The sequence below is a fragment of the Nymphaea colorata genome, chromosome 10 (genome assembly GCF_008831285.2).
Source record: "Nymphaea colorata isolate Beijing-Zhang1983 chromosome 10, ASM883128v2, whole genome shotgun sequence".
Taxonomy (NCBI): Eukaryota; Viridiplantae; Streptophyta; class Magnoliopsida; order Nymphaeales; family Nymphaeaceae; genus Nymphaea; species Nymphaea colorata.
Genome location: NC_045147.1, coordinates 18,155,647 through 18,180,966, shown reverse-complemented (window position 1 = coordinate 18,180,966; position 25,320 = coordinate 18,155,647). Strand labels below are relative to the sequence as shown.

The 25,320-nt window shown below is 37.5% G+C and overlaps 2 protein-coding genes across 6 annotated transcripts; one reads left to right on the top strand and one right to left on the bottom strand.

The window, feature by feature from the left end:
• Positions 1–917: 917 nt before the first annotated feature.
• On the top strand, positions 918–6,774 carry LOC116262075 (uncharacterized). Of its 5 annotated transcripts, XM_031641126.1 has the most exons (8): positions 918–1,208; positions 1,286–1,400; positions 2,567–2,644; positions 2,896–2,953; positions 3,952–4,074; positions 5,146–5,313; positions 5,644–5,762; positions 6,640–6,774. In XM_031641126.1, exons 2-7 carry the CDS (start codon positions 1,351–1,353, stop codon positions 5,719–5,721), a joined length of 555 nt encoding a protein of 184 aa, XP_031496986.1. In that variant the 5' UTR covers positions 918–1,208; positions 1,286–1,350; the 3' UTR covers positions 5,722–5,762; positions 6,640–6,774. The 5 variants fall into 5 exon arrangements, with proteins under 5 accessions (XP_031496986.1, XP_031496987.1, XP_031496985.1 ...); XM_031641127.2 differs by lacking the exon at positions 6,640–6,774 and having other exon boundaries at positions 5,146–5,307; positions 5,644–5,958; XM_031641125.2 differs by lacking the exon at positions 6,640–6,774 and having other exon boundaries at positions 5,644–5,958.
• On the bottom strand, positions 6,600–25,264 carry LOC116262074 (protein translocase subunit SecA, chloroplastic). The gene is made up of 20 exons (XM_031641124.2): positions 24,764–25,264; positions 23,358–23,430; positions 22,390–22,596; positions 20,879–20,982; positions 20,541–20,720; positions 19,744–19,962; positions 16,841–16,954; positions 16,640–16,753; positions 15,045–15,212; positions 14,775–14,950; positions 14,199–14,265; positions 13,960–14,106; positions 13,457–13,552; positions 13,275–13,343; positions 12,603–12,704; positions 8,851–9,102; positions 8,606–8,673; positions 8,343–8,460; positions 7,820–8,059; positions 6,600–7,311 (listed from the first exon to the last, which is right to left on the bottom strand). Exons 1-20 carry the CDS (start codon positions 25,160–25,162, stop codon positions 7,192–7,194), a joined length of 3,033 nt encoding a protein of 1,010 aa, XP_031496984.1. The 5' UTR covers positions 25,163–25,264; the 3' UTR covers positions 6,600–7,191.
• Between the last annotated feature and the right edge of the window lie 56 nt (positions 25,265–25,320).

The following is a 25,320-nucleotide window of genomic DNA, read 5'->3' as shown; positions in this document are numbered from 1 at the left end:
ATGCAAAATTTCATATATTCTTTTGAATGTTTGCTTAAGACAAACCGCCTTCAACATAAAACCTCTAAGATTATACCTTATGTTAAATCGATCAAAATGCGTTAAGATCTTTAAAAATCAGCATGAAGAAAGTACTTCCTTTGTCAGTACATTCGCTTTCCCGTATATAATTTATTTAACATCAACGAAAGAAATATTAATATAACTATTGTAATAATAAAACACTGGCTACTAATTTGTATCCAGTTAACTACTAATTTTAACATCGAGTTCAAAAGTAACTTTTTGAATTAATTGATCGGTAATTTGAAATTCCTGAAAAGTAGTATAAGGGTGTGTAAGAACACAGTATACATAAATACATACATACATATGGAACCTACGAGTGCATGTTGACACATGAAAAAACGAATAAAATGCGGATATAGTTAAGATTTCTCCTTGCCAATGAGAATATTCGGATTTGATTCTCACATTTTAGGATAATAAATTATCCAGTATAATTCATATACCTAATATCTTATAACATTATTCTCACATTTTAGGATAATACCAACTTAACTTAAGATCAATTGCCAGCGGATCATATAACCAACCTTCAATATTATGGAGTAGACTGTTAAGGGGCACTATAGATGGAGATATTCCTCACTTGATTTTTTTTTTTTTTTCATAAACCCCTAACTTTTGACAAGCGCTAAATGTTATTATAGACCGCGGATCAACATTATCAATCGACAGTTCTTGAAAGGTCAATACTGTATTTCAAAGTCAGGACCGACCTTTTTTGAAAGGTCAAAGGACATGACCATTAGTACTCACGATGAAAGGACATGACCATTAGTACTCACGATGAAAGGACATGACCATTAGTACTCACCTTACCTTTCATCCCCACTCCATCACAAACCTGAGAAAATACATACGCCCACACTCCACAGTGCTCTCCCGGGTATAAACGTCGGACCTAAACAGGTCGAACATTTGGCCGCCGTTAAAAAGTATAGCCGTTTCTCGTGTGCGCCTTCCTCGTTCTTTGTATGGTTCGATCTCTCAACCCGTCTCCACATCGGCGGATACAAAGTTTAGCCGTTTCCCCAGTCCTCCTTCGCGCGCTCTCTCTCAGGCCGTCGTTTCTTCTCCGGCAGCGACCTCCGACCACCGCCTCGCCCAGCTTCACCAGCGACCACCGCCACCGCCCCATTCAGGTACTGCACGTCTCTCTCTTTGTTTGTGTTTTTCATTACCTCCTCTCACGCTCAGCTCGCCTTCTCTTCTACCGCAGTAGCAGCCCTTCGACTTAATCAGCAAACAGCGTTGCAGAGACAAGCCGAAGCGTCGAACATAGGGATGGGGGAGAAGAGGAAGCGTCAGTCGAGCCCTTCAGTTTCAAATGTTAGGTGGGGCAGTTTTTCATAGACATAGTGTGTTTTGACTTTGTTATAATTCCTGTCTTTTCATCCGTTCAATTGGCAAACCGGAGGCATTCGCCTGTTTTGAATTCGTATTTTGTTCGCCGCAGTCTTGTGAGGGTTCATAGTAGTATTTTAGGAGACACTCAGTTGCTCCCTTTTTGGGGGATTGATCTTTGTACCGAGAAAAGCTGACGGGCATAATCTCTTCTGTACATTCTCTAGTTTACCTCCAACCGGTGATTTTAAGGCCCAAAATCTAATTATTTTTTAGTGGCGTGGTTTCTAATTTGGTTTATTGGATTGGTTATTGATTAGCCCGAGTTAAACCTAACGGTCTTGTGCATCTAATAGTTTGCCACCCTGTCTGGTAGTCCGAATATTGCTAGTGTAAGTAGGGTGATATGAAAGCTAAAGTGTAATGCTCTTACTCAGAGGTCCTGATTTCCTGTTTGGAAGGATGAGTGCTGCAGCAAAAAGAACATAAAGCGACGGAGATTTGTGTTCGTTTTTGTCGCATTCTGTCAGTTGTTTGTCTGTCTTTATCACTCGACTAACTATTTTGATCCATTGGTTAGCTGTTGAGTTCCTTAATGAAAATTGAGTGGATCCCGACTCTATTAGTACCCTTTGGGTGTTTCCCCTTGTAAGAACTGTGCCCGTGCAAGATTTATCAGCTCCACGTTTTTACAATGCCGATCATGTCATCCTTGTTATCAATCTTGATCATGCCTCAGTGTAAAATGGAACAAAGAAATGCCACTTGACGGGCATGCTATGGTTGAGCTCTAAAAGGCGTTTACATTATGATAAGTCTGTTTTGGTCTTCCCAACCTCTGTTTCCAATTAGTAGTTGGATATATGCGTCTAAATTCTAGGCACTAGCCCACTTCCCAGGTTCCACCCGCCTGAAGAATGAAACAGGTTCGAGTAGGAAAAAGGATTCAATTTTTCTCACTTATTGAATCTGGCTTTGGCAGAGCATGCCGTGTATCATGTGTAACTGTCTTCATGAGGCCGTTAGACTGTCGTTCTAGGCCATTGAATGTGATCAGATTTTCAACAATCATGAGCTTCCGTTAGCGTGGTTAGATTTTAATATTCATGAGTTCCTGTTACTGTTTTGAGGCATTTGGTTCTTTGTTTCTGTTCAGAGGTGTCACTGGCAGTGAGATGGGCACATGCATCATTGATGGGGAAAATCTTAGCAGCTTCCTGGAACTATTGGGAAGGTAATTACTTTACAGTTGGTGATATTCTAACTTACTAGCTCAAAGTTGGTTGAAAGCATGAGACCTGGCTTATATTCTAATTTCTACCGTGAGAAGTGGAAAAACTGTTTTATCCCAAGGCCCTGTGACATATATACAAGGTTTTCAAGAGTTTTAAAAACCAACACGCCACGCCATTTATCATAACCTGAATGCTTCTTAATATAAGCTCTTTGGAACGTATGATAATTTCTTATTTTAGTTTTTGTCAGGGAAATAGAATTGGGAAAGCTTTCAAGGGGAGCAGCTCCCGAAAAGATCTGGATGAAGGTAAGCGAGGGAATTTAAAACTCATTATTTCTCTCTTAATCATATGCTTCTTCCAATGATCTTCCTGAAAAGAAAGGTTCTCCCTTTTTTCCAGCTCATTTTCACCCATTGATAATTGTCCTGATTCATAAACCAAAGCTTGGAAAACACTTCATGAACCTTGGATGAATTACTGGTTAATTCATAGGTTAATCATGGGTTAGAAAACATAATTAAACTCAGGAATGCATATTAATTGTGAGGGCATGAAAATGAACGTTGCAGTTTGTCATTGTTGTTATGATGTTATGGTGGTAGTTTTGTCATTTCCGTTATGATGGAAAGAGACTTTTGGAGAACAAGCCAGCTGATGCCGTGTGAAGCAAGAGTATTTGAAGGAAGCAGTCAACCACAAGCACATTATTGTACACAAATATAAGGGCGTTCATCTTTAGCTCCAGCAACAATTTATTTCCTCGGCTGGATGTCAAACTTCTTCCATCAAATTACAAAAAGGAAGCATTCACTAATTACATTCAGGTTGCAACTTTTAGGACAAAACGTTTTGAGTGCTCTTAAGAAGTACAAACTCTTGCAGTTTCTTGCTTTTCCTTTCAAATTTGGTCACTTTTTTCTTTTATTATCTTCATGAGGAAGATGTATTTGGAAAATGGTAGTTGTGGCTATGGATGTAGGTTGAGATCTTGTCACAGTCCCAAATCAACCCTTGCACCTACTCAAAATGGCCGACTTAGCTATTCTAAAATGATAATTTTAACATGTGGTTTGTATTGTAGCATTTTTGTGTAGCAAATGGATCACAGTTGCATCAACAATTCTTCTAATAAGTGCTTTTTTCTGCGTAATTTTTGGCTTGTCAAAGTGCTTTGAATGCATTGGACTTTGGAGGCTTTTGTCTTGTGGAATATGGGGCATATGTGGAGAACGTTAGTAACTAGCAAGATTTTGTTTACTTTGAGATGGACAAAAGCTAAAGCCAGTTGTCTGAAATTGTGCAGCAACAATTTTCTATAGGTGTCAATGATACCACACGTGTATTGGAGAGGATGCCTAGAGCTAAAGATATTCCAGAGTGTTCAATGCCCTCTGAAAGTAAGAATGAGTCGTCAGTTCAACTTCAAGTAAGTTCCTACAGTTGATCAATTTCGTTGTTCTCTTGATTAACTCAAAAGGCAAAACTCCTAACACTTCCATTATGTTAGAAATAGGAATTCATTTCTCTTGTTTGCTTTCTGATCCAAGAGGCCATAGGTCTATGGCATGTCTTTGAGGATCCTCCATCCGACTCCACTTCCTTTTCATCTTATAGATTAATCATATTGGTTCTTTTATCTTTCATCGCAGCCATCTAACATAGGATGCTCTGCTTTCTTGCAAGCTTTTTTTTTTTGTTATTTAAGACACTAACCTGATGAGAATGCATTAGCTTCACTATTGTTTCATAAACCAGTTTTACATATTTTGGTTTAGAATTCATTTTCATGCATTCTGCTCTGTGCTCATGTGTCTGGCTGTGTTCTCCAATTTTGCTGGAGTTTCTAAAAGTTTGGAAACGTCACTCAAAAAAACAGGAAAGTGACCTGCGCTTCTGTAGTAGGGCTGTAGAAACTAGAAACCTTCACAGTGTACTTTAATGGCTTGAACTGAGATTAAATCAAAGAATGTTTGCTGATATGGTGAACTTATCGAAAATATGCATGTCTCTGTTGTTCTCTCTGTCTCAGCTTTGGTACACATGTTCAATGATGTCTCTTTGTATATGTTGAGTGAAAGTAATGGCTCTCTCCATTATTGTTCAGGCCAATTTTGTGAACTTAATCAGGCATATGACCTAATGTACTTAGGCACCATGACATAGTTCTTTATGTTGCATACGTGAGCTAGTTGAGGTTTACCCTTTTTACAGTAGTCATTATTTACCTGCATTAGCTTCTTTATAATAGTAGATGCACAGCATTTTATCTTGGTGTACTCTCTTTCTCTTTCGCATTAGTAATTTCATCTTCCTTACTCTCTTGTTCATTTTTATTCTGTTAAATTCTGTTTAGTAATTTCATCTTCCTTACTCTTGTTCATTTTTATTCTGTTAAATTCTGTCGACATCTTTTACTGCTTAAATTGATTTATAAAGGAACTTATGGGAGAGTTGCATGGGTGAAGTGCATCTCATCAATATTGTGTTTTATATGCAGGCTTTATTAGTAGCATCAGATTGTGGTTCAAAGTGGTTGATAAAGCATTTCCCAAGTTTAGCATACAGCAGAGGAGTTCCCTTAATCTCCATCGCAGATAATAAGGCAGGCTCTCTGCGACTAGGTGAAGTTGTGAAACTAAAGACCGCCATCGCTATAGGGGTAAAGGTCTGGATCATACGAGAACTCCCCTTACAGTGTTTTTTTAGTGTTGTCAGAATCAATTCAGGAGCTGAATTGGTGAGCCAGCCGGTTCACTGGTTTAGATGAATCGGTGAAAAAATTACTAGAAACTCATTTAAAAAAAAAACATGAAAATTAAATTAAAAAATAAAAATTCTTAAAATATTTAAACGACATTTGAAAACTGACAAATGACACTCTTTAATCGGCCACACAATTGAATCCACAAAATTCAGGCTGATTTTAGTAATACTGGTTTTCGTTTCTGAATTCGTAGTTGAGTGTCTCACATGTGAACATTGTGCTTGTCCACAGGCTAATGGGAGCGGTATCAACAAGTTTGTCACAAATTTTCTTGAAAGGAGGTGCTTGACTGGACAAGGTGGTGAGTGAAATACATTTGCATGCCTGGGAGCCATATGGCAAAAATGGAGGTCGGTCAAGGATCAGTTAATTTTAGCAGCTTTTTGTTCATTTGTCAACTGCAGTAATTAATTGTTCAAATAGAAAATCTACTCTGTAGAGATTAATCTGCTCCTGTGATGATTCAGGACTGGGTTTTGTCCTTCCGCTTTTTGAAAAAACAAAAGATATGTATTCTTATTGTTAATTAACCTACACATTTTTTTAGAGGAAGTGAATTTTACGTGTGTTGAAAGAGTAAACTGATTCGGATCTTTTCGTGTACTTTGGGGAAAATCTCAGAGGATCATAGGTTTCTACTGCCTCCACCAGGGGTCCAGGAGATCCTGACTCTTGGTGCACGGAATATTCCCAGGAGGGAAAGAGTGCAAAATTGCAAATTTAGGAACGCGGTTCGTGCTAGCAGAATTCACGGGGAAAAATTTTAACCGTCGGATCATCTTCGTTCAGAAAAATTCAAATGTTGTACACGGTTATCTCAAAAACGTATGGTCTGATTTGATAACTTTTAAATCCATAAAAAATTCAAATCATGCCCTTGATGTGAAGAGCTTTACGGCGACCAGTGGGAGATTGAGAATAGGGTATACAGTAAAGACTCGGTATGATTATCTTTCCCTTTTGGAAGGGCAAGTTGGAGAAGTGCGGGCCTTTACCTAGCGAGTAGCGACTAACTCCATGCATGAGCCCTTGACCTTCTTCAACTTGAAGGCCTTACGTTCAAACACATAAGCAGGTGGACGGAGCTATTCTCCATGACGCTGATGTTTCTGTAAAAGGGTGAACAATTTTTCCAATTGGTGTACCTTTTTCATAAGGTTGCTTGTCTTGATATATTGACCTCCTAATAACCGAAAAACTGATGAGGATTCACCTTTTCATTAACAGAAATTGTGTCTGCATTACATTATGGAGATTATCGCCAAAGATCTTGTTGGCATAATAGAAGAAGGCTTGTTACACTTGTTCGCAAACTCAGAAGAATCATTTGTAAAAATTCAGATGTGCAAAACATAGTGGGAAGAGATGGAACCGTGTCATTTTTGCACAGTCGGTAAAACAAAGGATGAACCGGGCCTGTTTGAGGATCAAGCCATTGTTGGCCGCTGACGAAAAGCCAGTGACATCTATCAGCCCTGTGGAACATGTCAGCAGTTTTGAGTCCACCGATTTCTTCATATTCTTGGCCAAAAGCAGCTGGCGGCACCTTTTTTTTTTCAAGTACCAGACGCATGAGATCTAGTGGAATAATTTCTTGTCGTAAGAACAACTATGGAACAAGCGCACCAAGAAGATGAGTTTCTACATTTTGCTCCTTTAGGTCTGCATATGTTACATTTTTCACGCTTTCTTTTCCCTTTCCTTATGAATACCATGGCGAACAGAGAGACCAAAAACTCCGGCGCTATGATAATTTTGGAGTAGGAACCGCCAATGTGGTCATGAAGAAGCCTTAGCTGGGATAGCGGGATTGGCATCATTGTTACTGGCACTTCCATTAGAATCCTCACTTGCGCTCTTCTTCTCGTCTCTTGGATCCTTTGCCATGACTGGTTGGAACTGTTGCAAATGTTGAAACATTCAATCACTAAAAAAAGGCTAATGAAATAAATTCAAATGTAGCATAAGGTGTCTTATTGAAATTCCATGAACGTTGGTTTCTACCCTTTAAATATTTCGTAAGCCAAAGCTAGGCAGAAGAGCTACCAGGAAATGCCGACATAGGTGCACCTAGAATGGGGAGCTCTACACTCTTCAATTTGAGGGTCTTAAGTTCGGCCACCTGACTAGCTTAGGCTTCTTATTTAGTATAATATTTTCCCCATACAGATTTAATATCCATGTTGATCAGCTGTGTTATTCCTCTAACGCAATGCAAGTTGAAACAACCACCACATGTACTAAACTGAGTGCGCATTCTTCAATTCTGGTTCTACCCTTCTTTTCAACTTTAAAACTATTTGTATCAGTTGCCCACAAGACCAATGCTCCCTCGTCATAAAAAATATAAGGGCATGTCTTCTCATGAAAACACATGGAACGGAAAGACAAAAGATTTCATATGTACCTGATAGGCAGAGTAGATGACATTTCTTCGGATCTGCGCCATCATGTCCAGGAACAGATTGTATCCTTCTAGCTTGTATTCAATAAGTGGGTCTCGCTGTGCATATCCTCGCAATCCAACAGCTTGCTGAACAAACTTCAACGCCTGCAAGTGTTCCTTCCATAGTCTATCGATGTTGCTTAGAATGAAAAATCTCTCTGCTTCTGTCATCAATCCAGGTGCTTGCTTCTCTATGATCTCCTACAGAACAGATTTTGAGAGTAAAGGGGCTGGTTAGCTATAAAAAACTAATAAAGGACAAGCATCAAGGGGACAGAATACTCTTGTTATAAGGTCAACTAAGAATTACTTGAAAATTTAGTGGTGATCGCGTTTGACAAGTTTCATGTTTAGAGATCACAAAATCTCCAGGGTTTTAGATTCAAATTCATGCATAAAGCCTCCATAATAAATTATATATATTTAAAAATTTCACTAAACAAACAAAGTAGACCTCTAGAGTGTGATTTTAATTTACACTTACTCGTTTCTGCATGTATGCTTCACGTCCACGCTGGCGAAGGTATTCTCTCAAGCTTGCATAGTCTGGACATTTGCCGTCAACCAGTTCTGGTGTCAAATCATTGAGGAGATAGCAGTACCTGTAAAGATCAACACAATTTTAAGCAATTTAATCTTCTTCCATTCCAAATAATCAACATATCCTTCAAAACAAGAATATATATATATATATATATATATATATATATATATATATATATATCGAGCTGATGAGGTAATACTTACTGTTGAACTTTTGCGATCAGCTTGCCGAGGTCCCAGTTGTCCTTTGGGGCATCTATACCAATGTTCGCCTAGAAAATTAGATTCACTTTAGAAAGGAGGGAAAAACCTTGAAGGAAGCAAGCAGCGAATCTTTGCGTGAACAAAACTGAGTACTTGACAAAGTATGAGATGCTTGAAGGAAACATGAAACCTAACAACAGAACCGACTTTCACCAACAGTATTTAAAATACAAATCTATCATCACCTCCAAAATATCATCCATAGTTAATTCAGCATATTCTATAAGAAGAGATTGCAGGTTGTCAGACTGCAGAGCTCGTCTTCTTTCTGTGTATACACGATCCCTTTGACTATTTAAGACTTCATCATATTCAAACAACTGCTTCCGGATATCAAAGAAGTAATTCTCAACTTTACGCTGAGCCTCATCCAATGCCTTTGTTAGCATTTTGGATTCAATAGGCAAGTCTTCAACTCTGAAGGCCCTCATCAAACCCTAGAAATTGCACAATCAATATGTTAGAGAAAATATCCATTCCTTTAGAAAGGATGCATCTAAAACATGTTCTTTTCTAGATATAGTGAGACTATTACATCATACACAAAATCTCCAAGTAGCAGAGGATTAACGTGATCAAGAAGAATACATGCGGTTTAATTATACCAAGGGTACTTCAAAGTTGCACTCCTTCCTCTTCAACAGAAGGTATTGGAAAAGACATCAGACACTAACTTCAGCAACTTTGGTAGCAATTTCGGTGTTCATACAAGGATCAACCAGTTTCATACTTGTAAATTGCAGTTAAGAACAATTCTGAACATACCCAAGCATATCGTGAATTTGGTTGTCTTATCTATATGTACAGAGTTAAGCTTCACCAAGCTCCTCTAGGTTGGACGTTCTTGCCTTCCATTTCTCTGAAGCTACATGAAACTTGTTGTTTGTCTATACCAATAACTACTAATAAGATCTTTTTGCCGATATTACTGCAGGCGAAGTCTCACCGCAACTAGGAGTAGTTGTTTTCTGTCGGGGATCTAAAGCTGGGTCAGACTGAGCTTTTCAAGGGAGGGAGTTTTCGTCCTTAGGGAAAGTTTTAATTTCTCAAGGATAAATAAACCAAAAACATTCGGGTGAAGTTAGGGAGACTATCAAACATTGGAGGAGGACCCTTTCTCCTTACCTACAGGAAATTAGGTGAAGATAATCGGCCCTGAGGTGTTTGGACTTTCTCCACCTGGTCAAGCATCCCAAATTGGATTACTACCACAGCTCCTCATTGCATCCCTAAGTTTTCATTGCAAATTCACCATCACAGAAACGAGACTGTCGTAGCTGACCACCAACCATCCATGCCGCCAGAGAGCTTGACAACCACCACAAGCAGCCACTACAACCACCACAAGCAGCCACTAGGTTTCTCTTTCCCTCCCCTCTTCCGCCACTAGGCTGGCAAAGGGGTTGGGCAGACGAAGAGCACTGGGTTGCATTCGTCTTCTGTTTCTCTTCCGCCAGCGGGCTGGTAGATTGATTGATTTGCAAATGTCGTTGAAAGTGGCCGAGCAAGAAATTTTGTCTAGATTTTTAGAATCTCATTTTGGCGCAAATCTTGAACAGGATAAATCATTTCACCATTTTTCAGAAACCTTTAAGAATACATTAATAAAAACAGTTCAATAAATGAAAACATAACAAAATATTAGGACCAAAAAATAAATAACAATAAAATTTCAAAACTATATAAGAACTTTGTAGAAGTGTTATGTTCACAAATATTATCTATACATGATAATATAAATCAATTTTGTTTATAATATTTATTAACAATCCATTTTGATTACAAACATTTTTCCCAACATGGAATTTTCAGAAAAGTTGCCACACCTGTGGGTGCGAAATAGGGGCTGCAGCTTGGGCATGGCAACCGGATGTGCGACATGGCTTTTTTTTTTTAGCTAAAAACAATACTTTTTGTAATTTTCATAAGTAATAACAATAAAATGAGAATGGTAGCCTTTTATTTGTTCCAACTTATACAAAAATCAAAATGACATAAACTGTATAGTCGTTTCAAGTCAGTAACATTTTTTTCTACTTTTGAAAAAGGTAAAACATTCAGAAGCACGTTAAAACTTATTTATGTATTATTAAAAAAAAAGTTCAAACAAAAATTTTTCGAAAACATTAATTTTTAAAGTGAGTTTTAAGTCTAAAGTAGAGGTAGATGCGAACTTTTTTTTTTCCACAGAGAACGTAAACTAATACCATTATATGCATTCAATATTACCCTTTCCTAAAAAATAAAACTACATATCTGCATATTTTCTTTTTTACATTACCATAAATTATGTTTCAAGTTTCAAATTTTCAATTATTTTTCATTTTTGAGATGCAAAAGAGAGAGAGAGAGAGAGAGAGAATGGTTCAAGCGGCACCATTTAAGGTAGAGGTACTAAAGTAATTTAAGGAATGATTAACCATAACTAGTATTTTTGAAATTGAAATTTCATAAGGTGGGCAAGTGCCCACCCGCAGCATAACATGGCTCCGCCACTGGCCGCTGGTTTTATCCATGGTGCCCAAAACCCTTTCCTTGTGCCCATGTTTCCCTTTTTCCCCTCTAATTGCCTATGAAGATCTCAACGTTTATCCATCACTGTCACAGGCCAAGACAACTTGATTCTTAAAAGGACGACGCTTTAAGATCGGAACTGAAAGTTTTCATTTTTTTGGCATAAAACCTCATGGGTGCAGTAATGAGTTGGGGATGATTTTGTGTTGAAAAAAGTACTCAATATAAAGGCATTCAAGGGGTACAACAAAATGAATTTGGATCACGAAGAGGAGAAATCCCCCTGTTTTTCCAATTTGAACTTTGTTCACACTAGTTGTCAAGATCTTCACGTGGCTAGTAAGAGCCATTACTAGCTTCTTTCCTAATTAGTTTGACATGGTTGCAGTTTGATAGGAGCCATCAGCAGCAGTCAATTGTTTTAAGATGGCAAAATTAACAAGTTGCTCTGTTCTCCCCACCCCACCTTCTTTTGTTTATTCCTTCTGCATATCTTGGATTCATAATTGGGCTCCTCATTTTGTCGATAATCTGAAAGATGGCTTGTCAAACCATGAAGCTATGTGAATGTCTGATCATGAAGCTGTGGAAGGGATTGAGCCAATAAATCCTGGATTTGAATTTTGGAAGTCTAGTATGAATTGACGGTGATTAAAATTTTGAGGTTTTTGTCCATCTTGGGGATCAACCAAAGGGATTGAGCCATTAAACCAGTAAAACCAAATGCAATGGATCTACCAATTCATCGAATACAGTAAAATCAAATGCACATTGAATGGATCATGCCAACCTTGTGCTGCATGATGTTCACAACAGCATAGAAGGAACCTTTGAAAAGAAAAGAATTTTCTTTTGAAAGCTGACATTTTGCAATCAGACACACGAAATCCTGGATAACACCATCCAGGTGATCAAACAATGGATGCAAGGTCAAACCCCGCATGATTAATTAATTTTGACCTTAAACAGAACTTGTTTACATGTACTATCTGTTGTCTCTGTTTTCTACCTAGCTTGGATCTTAACTATAGACTTCCGCACATCATGAGTTCAAATTTCAAAACAAGGACTACGAAACCTGATAAAATTAGGCAAGCTACAGCGGTACTTTGAACAGTTGGGCAATTTGACCAGTCAACAGAAACCTGATAGACTTACGTGAGCCACAGAGGTAAGTTTGCGCAATTTGACCAAAGTAAACACAAGGCATCCAATTATGGTCCCACTTCCAGAACAAGCGTTGTTGAACCATCAACCTTCAGATGGATATGCAAGACCGAAACTTAGGAGGCAAGTTTAATTAGTATAATAATCCTGGTACATACTTTGGCATTATAACCGACATCATGCATTTTCTACTCCTATAGCAGTTCAAATACAAAAACCCAAGGAAAGAAGGGAAGAGAAACATCCAGATACAAACCTGAATACGGTCTCCACCAAAGATACGAAATATGTTATCTTCTAAACTCAGGAAAAACCTTGAACTCCCAGGATCACCCTGTCTGCCGCTTCGACCACGAAGCTATAAAAATTATGTGTCAATAAATGGTAAGCATGAAAAGATCTCACCACATAATAAACAAAAGCAAACTTCATGCCAGATGTAAAAGCTAATGCATACAAATCACAATGTTAATCTTCTTTTGGAAAAAAACTACGACAAAACAGAAAAAAAAGTTAAACCAATAGCTGACAATCTTGTCTAGATGTTGCAACCAGAAAGATATCCACTGAATAAATTTTCTGCAAACTTCATCAATGAGTAGCTAAAAGTATGGAACTTGACTTTCCATATAAAGAAGGAACATTGGCCACCAAGGAAAAAGACCTTCATGGTGAAAGATACAACATTAGGAAGACGATCTAAACAAATAAAATGATAATAATAAAGTTGATTTGATAAGATTTGTTCATTCCCATATTGTGAGAGCATAAATTCAGTTTAATTTAAAATTTGAAGAGCTAAAGAAAAAATGAACCAAGAAAGCAAGAAAGAATGGATTGCTGAACCAAGAGTTTGATAAACCAATCATGTAGAGATTGCATCAGCTACACCTTATAGTCATCCTGATGGAAGTATGGAAATACTAACCTGATTATCTATTCTCCGAGATTCATGGCGCTCTGTCCCCACAACATGAAGACCACCTGCTGACACTACCTAAATTAGACAACATAAAAAAGGCCACATTAGACGTGAAGTTCATCTTAAACTGCTCAAAACAAAATCTGAAATTGGAAGACAAGCATTAGCAAATGATATGATGAGCAAACCTTCTTCCTCTCCTCCTCAGTGTAGATTTTATATTCTTCCACAATTTCTTTGAAGGCATGCCTGAGCTTTGATATGACAACATCTTCTGTTGGCCCCTGTAATTTTGACAGAATGAGTTGAATCAATGACCTTGTTAGTATTTTATCAAATTGTTATTACATGAAATTATAGATCAACATGCTTGGAGAGTTCATGAAGCTGTTGGATTTGAAAGTTTCTGAACTTCAAAAAACAAAGACCACATAAAAAAGTCATAACATGATTGTGGCAAAGTAAACACCAAGGTTCCATTCGACTTGTTTTCTTAAACCATAGATGTGGAGATCCCAACAATGTCCTTGTGCAGTACCAAAAAATCAGTGCATGTTTTGATTTCCTTGATAATTGAATGCTTACCCAGAAATTTACACTGGAGCATGCAGACATATTCCTACTCAATTTCACAAAGTTCAGGGATCAAACAAATAGGGGAGGATCAGAATTTAAGGGGAACTAAATGAACCTTTTCACATGAATATGAAAGTTTTTCCTCTGCTTCAAGTTCAGTCAATGATCTTTTGCCCCAGGTTTTGACAGCCAAGTCAACTGCATCTTCAGCTAACGCTATCCTTTCTTTGGAAAGCTCACACGGGAACAGACTTTCACTTACCTGAAATTCCAAATAGGACCGCTGTGAACTATGGATTAGGAGTAGACCATTTAAACCAAAAATGACTTTGATAGATTTTCCATGGATCATACCTTCCATGTCTTCTTTGCAGGAAGTTTCTTCACAGATACAAAACCCCCATCGGTCAGCTTAACAACACTGTGTTCATAAGCATCTGGTCATTAAAATGTTTACATCATGAATAGCAGACAGGCATATAAATCGTGAATAGTAGAACAATATACTATACATACCACAAAATTTTGGAAAGCCTTTAAAGACAGAAGCATCAAAAAATTGTAAATGTGAATTTTATGAAATTCAAGATTGAACCACATTAACAAAACCACACACTTTTCCCTCGATGCTTTTTTACCTAATAGACATTATGTGAAAGAGAATCTGCTAAGGAACTTTGAATTCATGATGCCTGATTGTTTCAACTTTACATATTTGTCAACATTTGTCAGTGAAATATGGCACACATAAATGTCAGAAAATGGAATACAAACAAATAAATGATGAGCAGAGGGTGCCAAAAATCAAAACAAAGCTAGTAGAAAATCCTGAAGAGAAAGTTTGCCCCGGCAGGTACTCAACAGGCAGAGTTCATATACAATTGAAGATAAAATCATAAGGAAAACAGCTAAAGGTAATGAACTATGTACCCTGGCATTAGCATTTCTCGCAGTTTTAATCTTGCCATGAATTCTGCATTCCCTCCCAGAATAATATCAGTTCCACGCCCAGCCATATTAGTGGCTATTGTAACTGCACCAACCCGTCCACTTTGAGCAACTATTTCTGCTTCCCTTTCTACATTTTCTGGTTTGGCATTAAGAACCTGCAGATGAAAGCAAATCATAAGCAGATGGCCATTTGGAGGGAGTGGACAACAAGAGAGCATGTGTTTGATGGCTGAGGTCGGAACACCTGACCTCATGGGGTATGCCTGCTTCACGCAACTGCAAAGATAAGGCATCACTTTGCTCAACACTTGTAGTACCAACAAGCACAGGCCGTCCTGTCTTATGCATTCTAGAAATTTCTACCACAACAGCACGCCACTTACCAGTGGCTGCTCTGAACACCACATCCGGCTCCTCCTGGATAAGCAGCAGAAAGAGTTCAGTTCCGAGATGCATACTGCAGAATCATCATGCTGGACTGAGAAAATGTGATTTAATATGAAGGTCATTTTCAGCTATAAAATGAACAACTCAATATCGTCAGAATGACAATAATTTGTTTATTATGAAGAAAACTAAGTGAACAAGAAGTTGATCAATGGAATTCATTTTGATATGCTTCTGTCAACAGTAAGCATTCTATCCGCTTCATCATTTCCAGATATTAAATGTGAACTGAGTGAACTAAAATAAACATTTTTCAATCAATAAAATACATGACTAAAAAATTTTTACATGGCAAATGATTAGCACAGATTTATCACAATTACTGAACTCATTAGATCACTGTAACTGTAAGTGAAACCGTCCCACAGTTATCATTTCATGTCTGCAAACTAGGACTTCGCGAAACAAATTTGATCTTGCTCATTTTTTGCAATATGGAACTATAATGTGCTAACAATTAACATTGTTTCACTACATAATTACAATAGGGTGCAATTTTTTTCACTGGAAGTTCAAAAGGAATTTATAAAGAATTTAGCCTTTTAGGAGTACAACTCTCTCTAAGTGCATAATCACTTCTTAGGGCACTTCATTCCCATTTGGCATTGTATTTCTATAAAAATGATTTCAGTTTGATATTTTTTATTGTTGCATTCTTATTAGTTATTTCTTCATTCTGCATATCACTAAGAGTCAGAGACACCTGGACATTCTACTTTGGTTCCTGTAACACATTCCCTTAAATAGAAATTTGATAGGAAACTTAATTAAAATGGCATATCCCTGTATCCTCAGCTCTATTCCAGTTTTCATTCTGCATACGACTAAGACACAGGGATATTCTAGATTGGTTCCTCTGACATATCCACTTAAACAGAAATTTAATAGGAAACTTAATGAAAACGGTCATATCCCTGTATTTTCAGCTTTATTCCTGTGTCATCGGCATACCATAAATCCAGTCTTCCTAACACGAGATCATATTAACTGTTTTTCCAAACAAGTACTAACCTGTTTCAGGCTTACAGAGATCCTATGATAGTATAATGTCTAGATCAGAGCAACTGTCAAGAACCTTAATCTCGCTACATCCCAAGGCAGGTGTTGAATGTACAATTGAAACGTTTTTCCCCTCTGACATCACCCTCAGTTGCATCAGTACAAGAAGATTATAGTTTATCAAGAGGAAGACATGCTTCAACATCAAAATAAAAACCAGATGAAAGGCAACGGACTCAAGCAAGGTCAGAAACTCGTAGAAGCAAGTAATACAGGAAAATGTGTTACTAAAAGACAAGCCTTAGCTGATTGGCTGATTCCAATGCTAAAAGTTTCTCCTATTGCAAATTCCAGACAATAAAAGCTTTTAAATTCAACAGACGAACTCTTTCACTAACCTTCCTAATCATAGGCTTGTTTGTTGGGACAACTGTAACCTTCAGCTTGTATATGCTCTCAAATTCTGTGCTCTCAGTGGCTGCAGTCCCAGTCATGCCACAGAGTTTGGGGAACTGATTTGTAGCAGATAAAGTTTGAATATGAAAAAATACTGGGACTAGATAAATATAATAGTCACATCAGCAAAAAGACATCCTTGCCTGAAGAAAAAAATTTTGATAGCTGATGGATGCCAACGTAACTGTCTCATTTTGAATTGGCAAACCTTCTTTTGCTTCAACTGCCTGGTGAAGCCCATCACTCCATCTCCTTCCCTGTGCAGGGACAAGCACAAAACCAGTCAAAACTTTAATGGTAGTGACATCAGGACAAATGTTTCTAGGAGCCACCAAAAAAAGAGAACAAATAGAAAGGGGACCCCCCTAGAAATCATCAGATAATGCCAATGATATTTCAAACTACTTAAAGTTTGAACAGATTAACAACTTTGTTATATATAAAGCAAATACATGAATGAACAAAGAATGTAACACATCTGTAGATAACTACGCATAAAGGATCATCACCATATCTTAAAGGTAGTGCTAGGAAATCTGACTTCTCAAACACCACTTAGATGCTATGCATAGGCCACAACAAAGTGAGCTATTTTCTGCCGATGAATGATAAGTATATCCATTAACGCCCAAAAGTTTGCTATGAACCTGTTTGGATATGCAATATTTGAAGCAAGCTTGTGTCTAAGTATGGGAAAACTAGGAAAGCAAATGTATATTCTTCATCAATAAGCAAGACAAGAAATAGCCTAGGCGGTCAAATATCAAGAGTCCTGTTGGTTAGTGAAGATTATGACATGAACACGAATGTAATAGCAACAGCTACAAGATTAAATATGAATAAAGAAAACAAGAGCGTAACATCACATGTGCACCTCTCCAACAAAGGTTATCAATGCATTAACTATTCTTATATGCAAAGTTTAATATACTGCAATGTGAATGTGAGACATCTGGATGCTTCTGGCCATGTGCATACATGTCTGAAGAATTTAATTCTAGTGACATCTGTGCATCTGTCTCTAGAGAATGGTTACTGTTGTATAGTGCCATTCTGAACAGCCCTACCAGCACAACTACATGCTAATGAAGGACCTGAGGTGAAACCATTCACCATAAAACAAAATCAAGGGTTCATTGTGGGCGTTTTTTCCTCTCTCCTATTTCTACATGTATACAAGAGTTGGACATGTCTTTTAGAAGGTACAGGTCAACAATTATCAATTATATTAGACATAATTCATAAACAATGTGAAAGGTTATACTGTGTCAAAATATCTAAAACAACTACTTGTGTTTATCCTTCAAATGGATGGCAAAAATAGTTTCTCAGACTGAGCATCTCCAAATTTTATTTTCATTAACTGATATAAATTTCACATAACATCCAACATTGTAAAATGTGTATCATAAACCGTGTCAGTTGGCCCAACTTAGATACATAAGGTAACATGACACAAACAAAACCAAAATTTTAATTTTTTTCATGTTAAAAATAACAAAAAATTATAAGTAGAAAATGGCAAAAGAAAAAGTTCTTTGTGAAAACATGAATTGCATAAAACGGAATAACAATTACATGCTACTTATAACATATACATTTTCATTAGCAATTTAGCAGTAATTGAAATTTAAAATTGACCGCTTAAATTGCCCTCAATACTTAAATGTCTTATGACTCTTATCAGATAAATAAGTTTTATTTTGTATGACACCTTGGAGTCTTGAAACAACTTACTGGTCGAAAATTCCAAATTATTTATGGAGGTATACATAAGCTCTTATATGAAAAACCATGAAAGCCCTAAGTTTATTGCATGTAGCCAGTTCTTTTTTCTAACTTTAAATGTATAAAAACGTCTTCCATGACAAACTTAATATTCAACCTCAAGGAATTTATGCGCCTTTAAGTTCAAGAAAAAAAAAATTGCCAGCTTTTGTAATTTGAAGGTCTGACATAAGATACACTCCATATCATGTACAGGGATGTATCATAATTCACATTCTATATAGTGTAGCTACATCTATGAAACTAGTCTTAGGGGTGTAACATATCAGTACCCTTAAGAGTTTTATGTTACATATCATACGATATGCTCTGTTAAGTAAAAGAGTGATAAAACCCATTTTTGAGCAGTCAGTAAATACAAATATGAAGCACAAATCACGAAGAAAAGCACTGAGCCATAACCAAAATGAATTCAGATAATGTAGAGGTTCATCTCTAAATATGAACATGAAAATGCAAACATAGACTTCCAAAAGTCCAAAGTTTTATGAACAAAAAATTAATATTCATGCCAAGCCACAAGAAATTTTATGAATCGCATTTTATCAGGCAAGAGCATAAAGGTATCAAAGTAAAGTTGCCATAGGATGATGATACAATCCAGAGGACCAGAAGAAGAAACAAAAGAAGCTGCAATAGGAAATCTAGCATATAGATTCATAAGCACAAGAATGATAAAGGGTAAAAAATCATAGAACCATGCGCCCACAACACCAATTTTAAGCATAAGACTGAAATAAAAAACTATATCGTTAAGGAAAAAAGGAAGTAGCAGGAAACCAAGAAGCCAAGCAATGGAAAGGAATATTTCCAGTCATAAGGAGACTGTATAAGATCGTATTCACGTTTTTAAAATTCTAATCATTATGCTCAGGTTCTAATACCTATCTTCTGGCTAGTTTTATCAGATGAGTAACCTGCGACAACAGATTGCATTTGATGTCACAAGAAAGCTAAAAGACGTATACAAGGATTGAAGACTTAAACATTGAAGAATGCAGACATCTAATGGGACCTGACAAGTACAACACCACATGCATGAATACAAAACCTTCCTTGCCATGAAGTTACAGTGGTCTTATATATATATATATATATCAGTTGGCAATTTCCAGATCCTTCTGAATTACAGAAAAAAGAAGAAACTTCTAATAGATTCAGCTACTGGTTCATAAAGATATTCAAGTTTCCAATTTATACAGGAAGCGATGAGATATAACTTCTTTGATTTCTTATACACATAACCTGAAAAGCTTACCTGCATAACACGTCCTGTGAACTCATCAACAATGAAAACCTCTTTTCCTCGAACAATATAGTTGACATCTCTGAGAAAGAGCTCCTTTGCCTTTATTGCATTAAGAACATACAACGCCCACTGCTCTCGAGGATCATAAAGGTCCTTTACATCCAAAATATCTTCAGCATCTTCATAGCCTTGTTCTGTTAGTAAGATAGTTTTTTGCTTTTCGTCAACCTGAAAGTAATCAGAGATGGTGAATGCTGGGAAATGTGTCTCAATATTGTATCTATTTAGAATAACAAATAAGGATGAGCGAGAGACCAGCTCTACAGAGAATAACATGCTGCATGGACATCCTTATGCCAGGTTAAATTCAGGCCATCAAGCCAAAAGGCCTGAAAGAATTCAGGCCTAGGCACAATCCTACCCACTGGTGAACCAGGTTCGGCTAACCGTTAGCCCACTAAGCAGCATCTCTGGCCGTCCAATTTAAAGGCCGCAGATCAGCCTCTCATGAACCTTCGATCCATGCTGAAAAAACAAGGGTGAGAGAGACTTGGGCCAAGTCCTGGTTCAATCTTGTAGAACAGGATTTTATTAGGTCATGTCTTGTGAAACAGAACACCAGCCTATACAGACAAACTTATTGACCCAAAACCACTTTTTGCACACACACGAGAATGCAAGTTGATCCACACAGCTTGGTTCTAAATTTCTAATGCATTTTAATCTTACTCAAAACCAACTGTATCCCAGTTTCATGATGTGACAGGTTCAAACATTTTGATATCCGACTACGGTTTAGTTCTTACTGTGTAGTGAAGATCTCGTTCAAAAGCAGCTGCTATTTTTGCAGCCTTATAATACCGGTCACTTGGCTTTTCTGCAGATCCAGAGATGATAAGTGGAGTTCTTGCCTCATCAATGAGAATGGAATCAACTTCATCGATAACACAATAATTGAAATCCCTCAGTACGAGCTCATCCACACTCTGTTGTCCACATATGATAACTAAATTAGTCTAACCTCCTATAAAGCACAAGAAACAGCAATATAGACATTATGGAACTCACAGAAATTGTTAATTCCACAGCGTAAAAACAGCAAAAAATAAATATGTAGAGACAATCAAGATAAGAGTAAACTTGCCGTTGCCAGATTGTCTCTCAAATAATCAAAACCAAGCTCACTATTTGTGACATATGTTATGTCACATGCATAATTTTGTCTTCTTTGTTCACTGGTCATGTTCTCTGTCATCACATAAATTCAAGTTATGCAGTCATTTGCAGCAGCAATAACAAAAAAGGGTAAATGTGACAAAAATGTGTCATAATGAATAATCCAAAGAAGTTAGATAGTTACATTATCTATAGGTGCTGACAGCTGTGAACATGTTTGCACTGTTGTACATAATTAAGAATATCAAATCTGACAAACGGTATGCAAATTTGGACCACTTTATGAGATTCTTTTGTTTTCCTGGAAAAGAGCACACAAGATGACACTTTACACATGAAGAGTTGTAAATTTTAGCAATGGGTTTTTTTCCTAATCAATGGATGAAGACACACATTCACACAGAGCCACCCAAGTACACATTAGGATAAGAAAAAAATGGAAAACTAAAAGCAAAGGAAATTTTTAATATTGTCAGGTTAGGTGCCCCATCAGAACCAGGCAGGCCAGTATCTTCGATTTCTAGAAATTGCCAAGGCCTGGTCTGGTGACACTTTGGGCCAAACCAGGTTCAAGCATAAAACCTAATTTTTGACACCGTCTAATGGCATAGAATTTTGAAACTTGGTTTTTGCATGAAAGCAGTTGTGGAAAGAAGCCCCATGAAATCTGAACTTAGAAAGAAGCCTTCTATCTCTCAGTATTTGAGAAAGTTCACTCCAGGAATCTGCTGATCAGTTTAGGTTTTAACTTTGCAATCACTACTTCAAAAAATGAGTTCAAGTATAAATAATGACAGAACAAATTGGTCTAGGAATGTACCCTACTTTATCCATGAACATAAATATGTAAAAGCACTAGCACCATAGTCGAAAATACTGTAGTTAGTGACTTCTCAGGAGCTTTTGCAAAACATGGTTTTCCTCCTGAAACTCCCAATGGCTCAATTTAGCCATTGGGACTAGCCCAACAGCTAGTTCTGCCCTACTCTGTTGTCTATAAGGAGGGGCCAGTCCCTCTTATTGGATATGCTTTAGCTAAGCATGCTGATGATCAATAAGGACTTATTTATGTGTTTGTGACATAGTGCACCTGTGCTTTGTGAGTTTGCCTTATGAGATATTTCAGCTGCACCGTGTGCATCTGTGGAATAAATATTTGAAACATCACGATTCTTGTGAAGATACAGCGCTGCTTTATGAAGTCTAAACATCACCATATTATTGAAAACAACATTGTCACACTATTGGGGTATCTTATTTTTATTGATATTATAAAAATATCATGTGATACTTCACCAATATGAACACTTGTCCTAAAGTTAATTGGTATCAAGATTCTTCCAGAATTTGGGAGACGATAGTGGCTGTGATACATAAGCTATTATAACTAGTGCAAACTCTCAAGTGCCACAAAATATGTATGTGGAAATAAATTATTTCAAAAACTAAAACATAAAATTAAGTGGTGATAAGACATACGTTGAATTAAGCCAACCTGTAGTCCAAGGAATCGAGGAACTTGACCAACCCATTCACAGTCTCGCCGGGCAAGATAGTCGTTTACAGTAACAATATGTACTCCTTTTCCACTCAGAGCATTCAAATAAGCAGGTAAGATAGCTACAAGAGTCTTTCCCTCTCCTGTCCTCATTTCTGCTATTTCTCCCTTGTGAAGAACCATACCACCTACACTAACATAGAATGTTACAGCAACAAGAGGTAAGTAACCATTAAAATAAAACCAGGAAGAGATATTTTCCTGAAATTCAGCCATATTAAATATTATTTTTTCATATCTTCACCCAAAATGACAGATAACAAGGAAATCAGCAACCGAGGTTCTTTAGAAGAAATGACATCTTGGCTCGTCTAAGCGAAACTAGGTAAAATTTAGTGAGAAGCTCCCAATTTCTCACTCGGAAGCTAGATAAAGCGTGATCAATAACTTCATGTTTTGGAACACAAGTGGCACCAAACACCACATGATGCACTTTACTTAAAAAGATTCAACAACCTAGTGACATGCTCTAAAAGACTGAACTTGGTACTTGCTTGTTCTTTGGGCAACCAGAGGCTGCAGAGACATTTAAAATATTATATGGACGAAGTAAATTAGTTAGGCAAACAAAGGTCAGTAGATGGCAGAAAATGAAGATTCATCCATTTTTTTATTGGATTTTATGGGACTGCTAGGGATGAGGATCCCACAGAAAAAACAAATTCAAATCAATAAATCAAATATCTCATTTCTGTCTCTTCAACACCTTCTGGTGATCACAACACATTCAGTTTGCTTAAAAAATGAAACTCTGTTTCAGAAGCAGTAACTTGTTACAGTCTTGCTTTTCCTTTTTATCAAGGTATTTTCTTTCACTACAAGTATCAATAGAGAACAAAATACTAAATGCCCAGAACATTATGAAGCATAAAAATTAAAAGAAAATTACCTATAAACTGCACATCAAAAGGACGTAGGCCTAAGACCCTTTTTGAAGCCTCTCTGACAACAGCAAATGCTTCCTGTCAATAGCAGACATCATCTGTCGTAAGAAGCAAGGAACTAACAAACAACATTACAAGTAAAATGAGCTTGGTAAACAAATTTGAGAAATTAGAGAAAAGTATTTATAATGTCCAAGCATCAGCATGCACAAAATAATCCACATACACATAGGCTATACATACTACACCATCTAAGAAGCATAATTCAGCATCAAAATGTTGTTACAATTTAGATCAGCAAATAAGACCTGTGATTTTTCTAGGTTAATGCTCAAACATTTGACAAAACGAGTGCAATCTGCGGTCTTCATGTCCTTTTCATTGTATGAATTGTGAATATCTTAATAAGATGAAGACGACATTGATAGAACGGCATTCTAAAAACTTATTTACCTTCAGTTGAAATCTAATGCACTTTTCTACCTCCAACAGATGTTACGAGACAATGAACCATACAATGCACCCAAATGACCTTCAGAAAAACTTTCTAAATCTGTAAGCAGAAACTGCCCAAAAACAAATGGTGAAAAAGGATATTCCATAAAGGCATAAACTACAGATAACAGCTAAACAAATATGGTTACACGTAGCACCTATGGATACACGTCATAAGCTGTTCAACCTTCAAAGTTTAAACTTTAAACATAGATGTACAACTTAATAAAGGCATGCTGAAACCAGTAACTGATTTGGATCTGTATAAGCAGACAAGAATTGGAAGCGATAAAGAATTTTATTGGACAGGAACAAGGAAATTTCAAGTTAGGTTAGTGGATTTCAGAGGCAATGTCGTCCAAAAGGAAATAACAAACAAAACCATGCAATATTCCTCTGTTGCCCAGTGATGCACAAGACCATACTGCTTAGTTCTTAGTACTGCTCGGAGCTGATCTACAAAGCTATGTACTTCTTCCCTCATTGGCACGTCAAGTATTGATTTCCTAAAACTGGCCATATCAATCTACACAGTACAACTCAAGTTTATGCATCGCAACCCTTAATCATGAACTAGGGTATCAGAATTTTGGTCCTCTGCAATCAAATTATGCAGCATTTGTATACACTTCAAGGTGCTTTTAGCGCAATTTGTACGATAAGCAAGCAGTAACTGAGAGAACCAAACTTTCCTGCCGTTTGCATCGATAAGAACTTATAATTAACAACAAAAATCGAAATGATTTCAATCCACTGCATCCCAATACTCTTGTTATGCATAATCCTCCAATGGCTTGTCGAGACACCGAACAGAAGAAACACCAAGAAAAAGAAACTTCAATTCTCACTGCCCATTAACTGAGCACCTGTACAACCATGTACAATCCAGCATTAAAACATGGGTGATGAAACTTACGGGAAGAATTGAATCCAACGAATCACCGACTGCAACACGCCGCTTGAATTCCACGGTTCTCTCCCTCAACTGCTCATCGGAAAGCGCCGAAACCGCCTTCTCCATGTCATTGATCACGGAAACCGTGGGGGAATACTGCTTCCTTGCAGATTTCCCCATATCGTCCCCCTTGAACATTCCAAGCAACCCGCCCAACGACGCCACTGCTGCGGACCCACCTCCTCTCCCGCGCCTTGATTTCCAGACTTTCGAATAACACCTCGGGGTTCTACCTAAAAAGGAGGTTCCCATCTCGTTCTGCGGATGAGAATCCGTGCGGAAAGCTAAAGGAGAGAAGGACAGTGGCGGGAAAGAAGGAGAGCTCCTTATGGTCGTCCCCGGAAACGACGGAGCCGCCATTTCTGAGGGAATTGAAGGGACGTCCTTCTCGATTCAGCGACGGATTATTGCTTTTTGATGCTCGTCGTCTCTTCCGTCGCGCGCGATGGAGTCATCTAACAACCTTCCACTTCATGCCAGGTGGGGGATTCGGATAGGATAAGGCGAGGCGGGCAGTG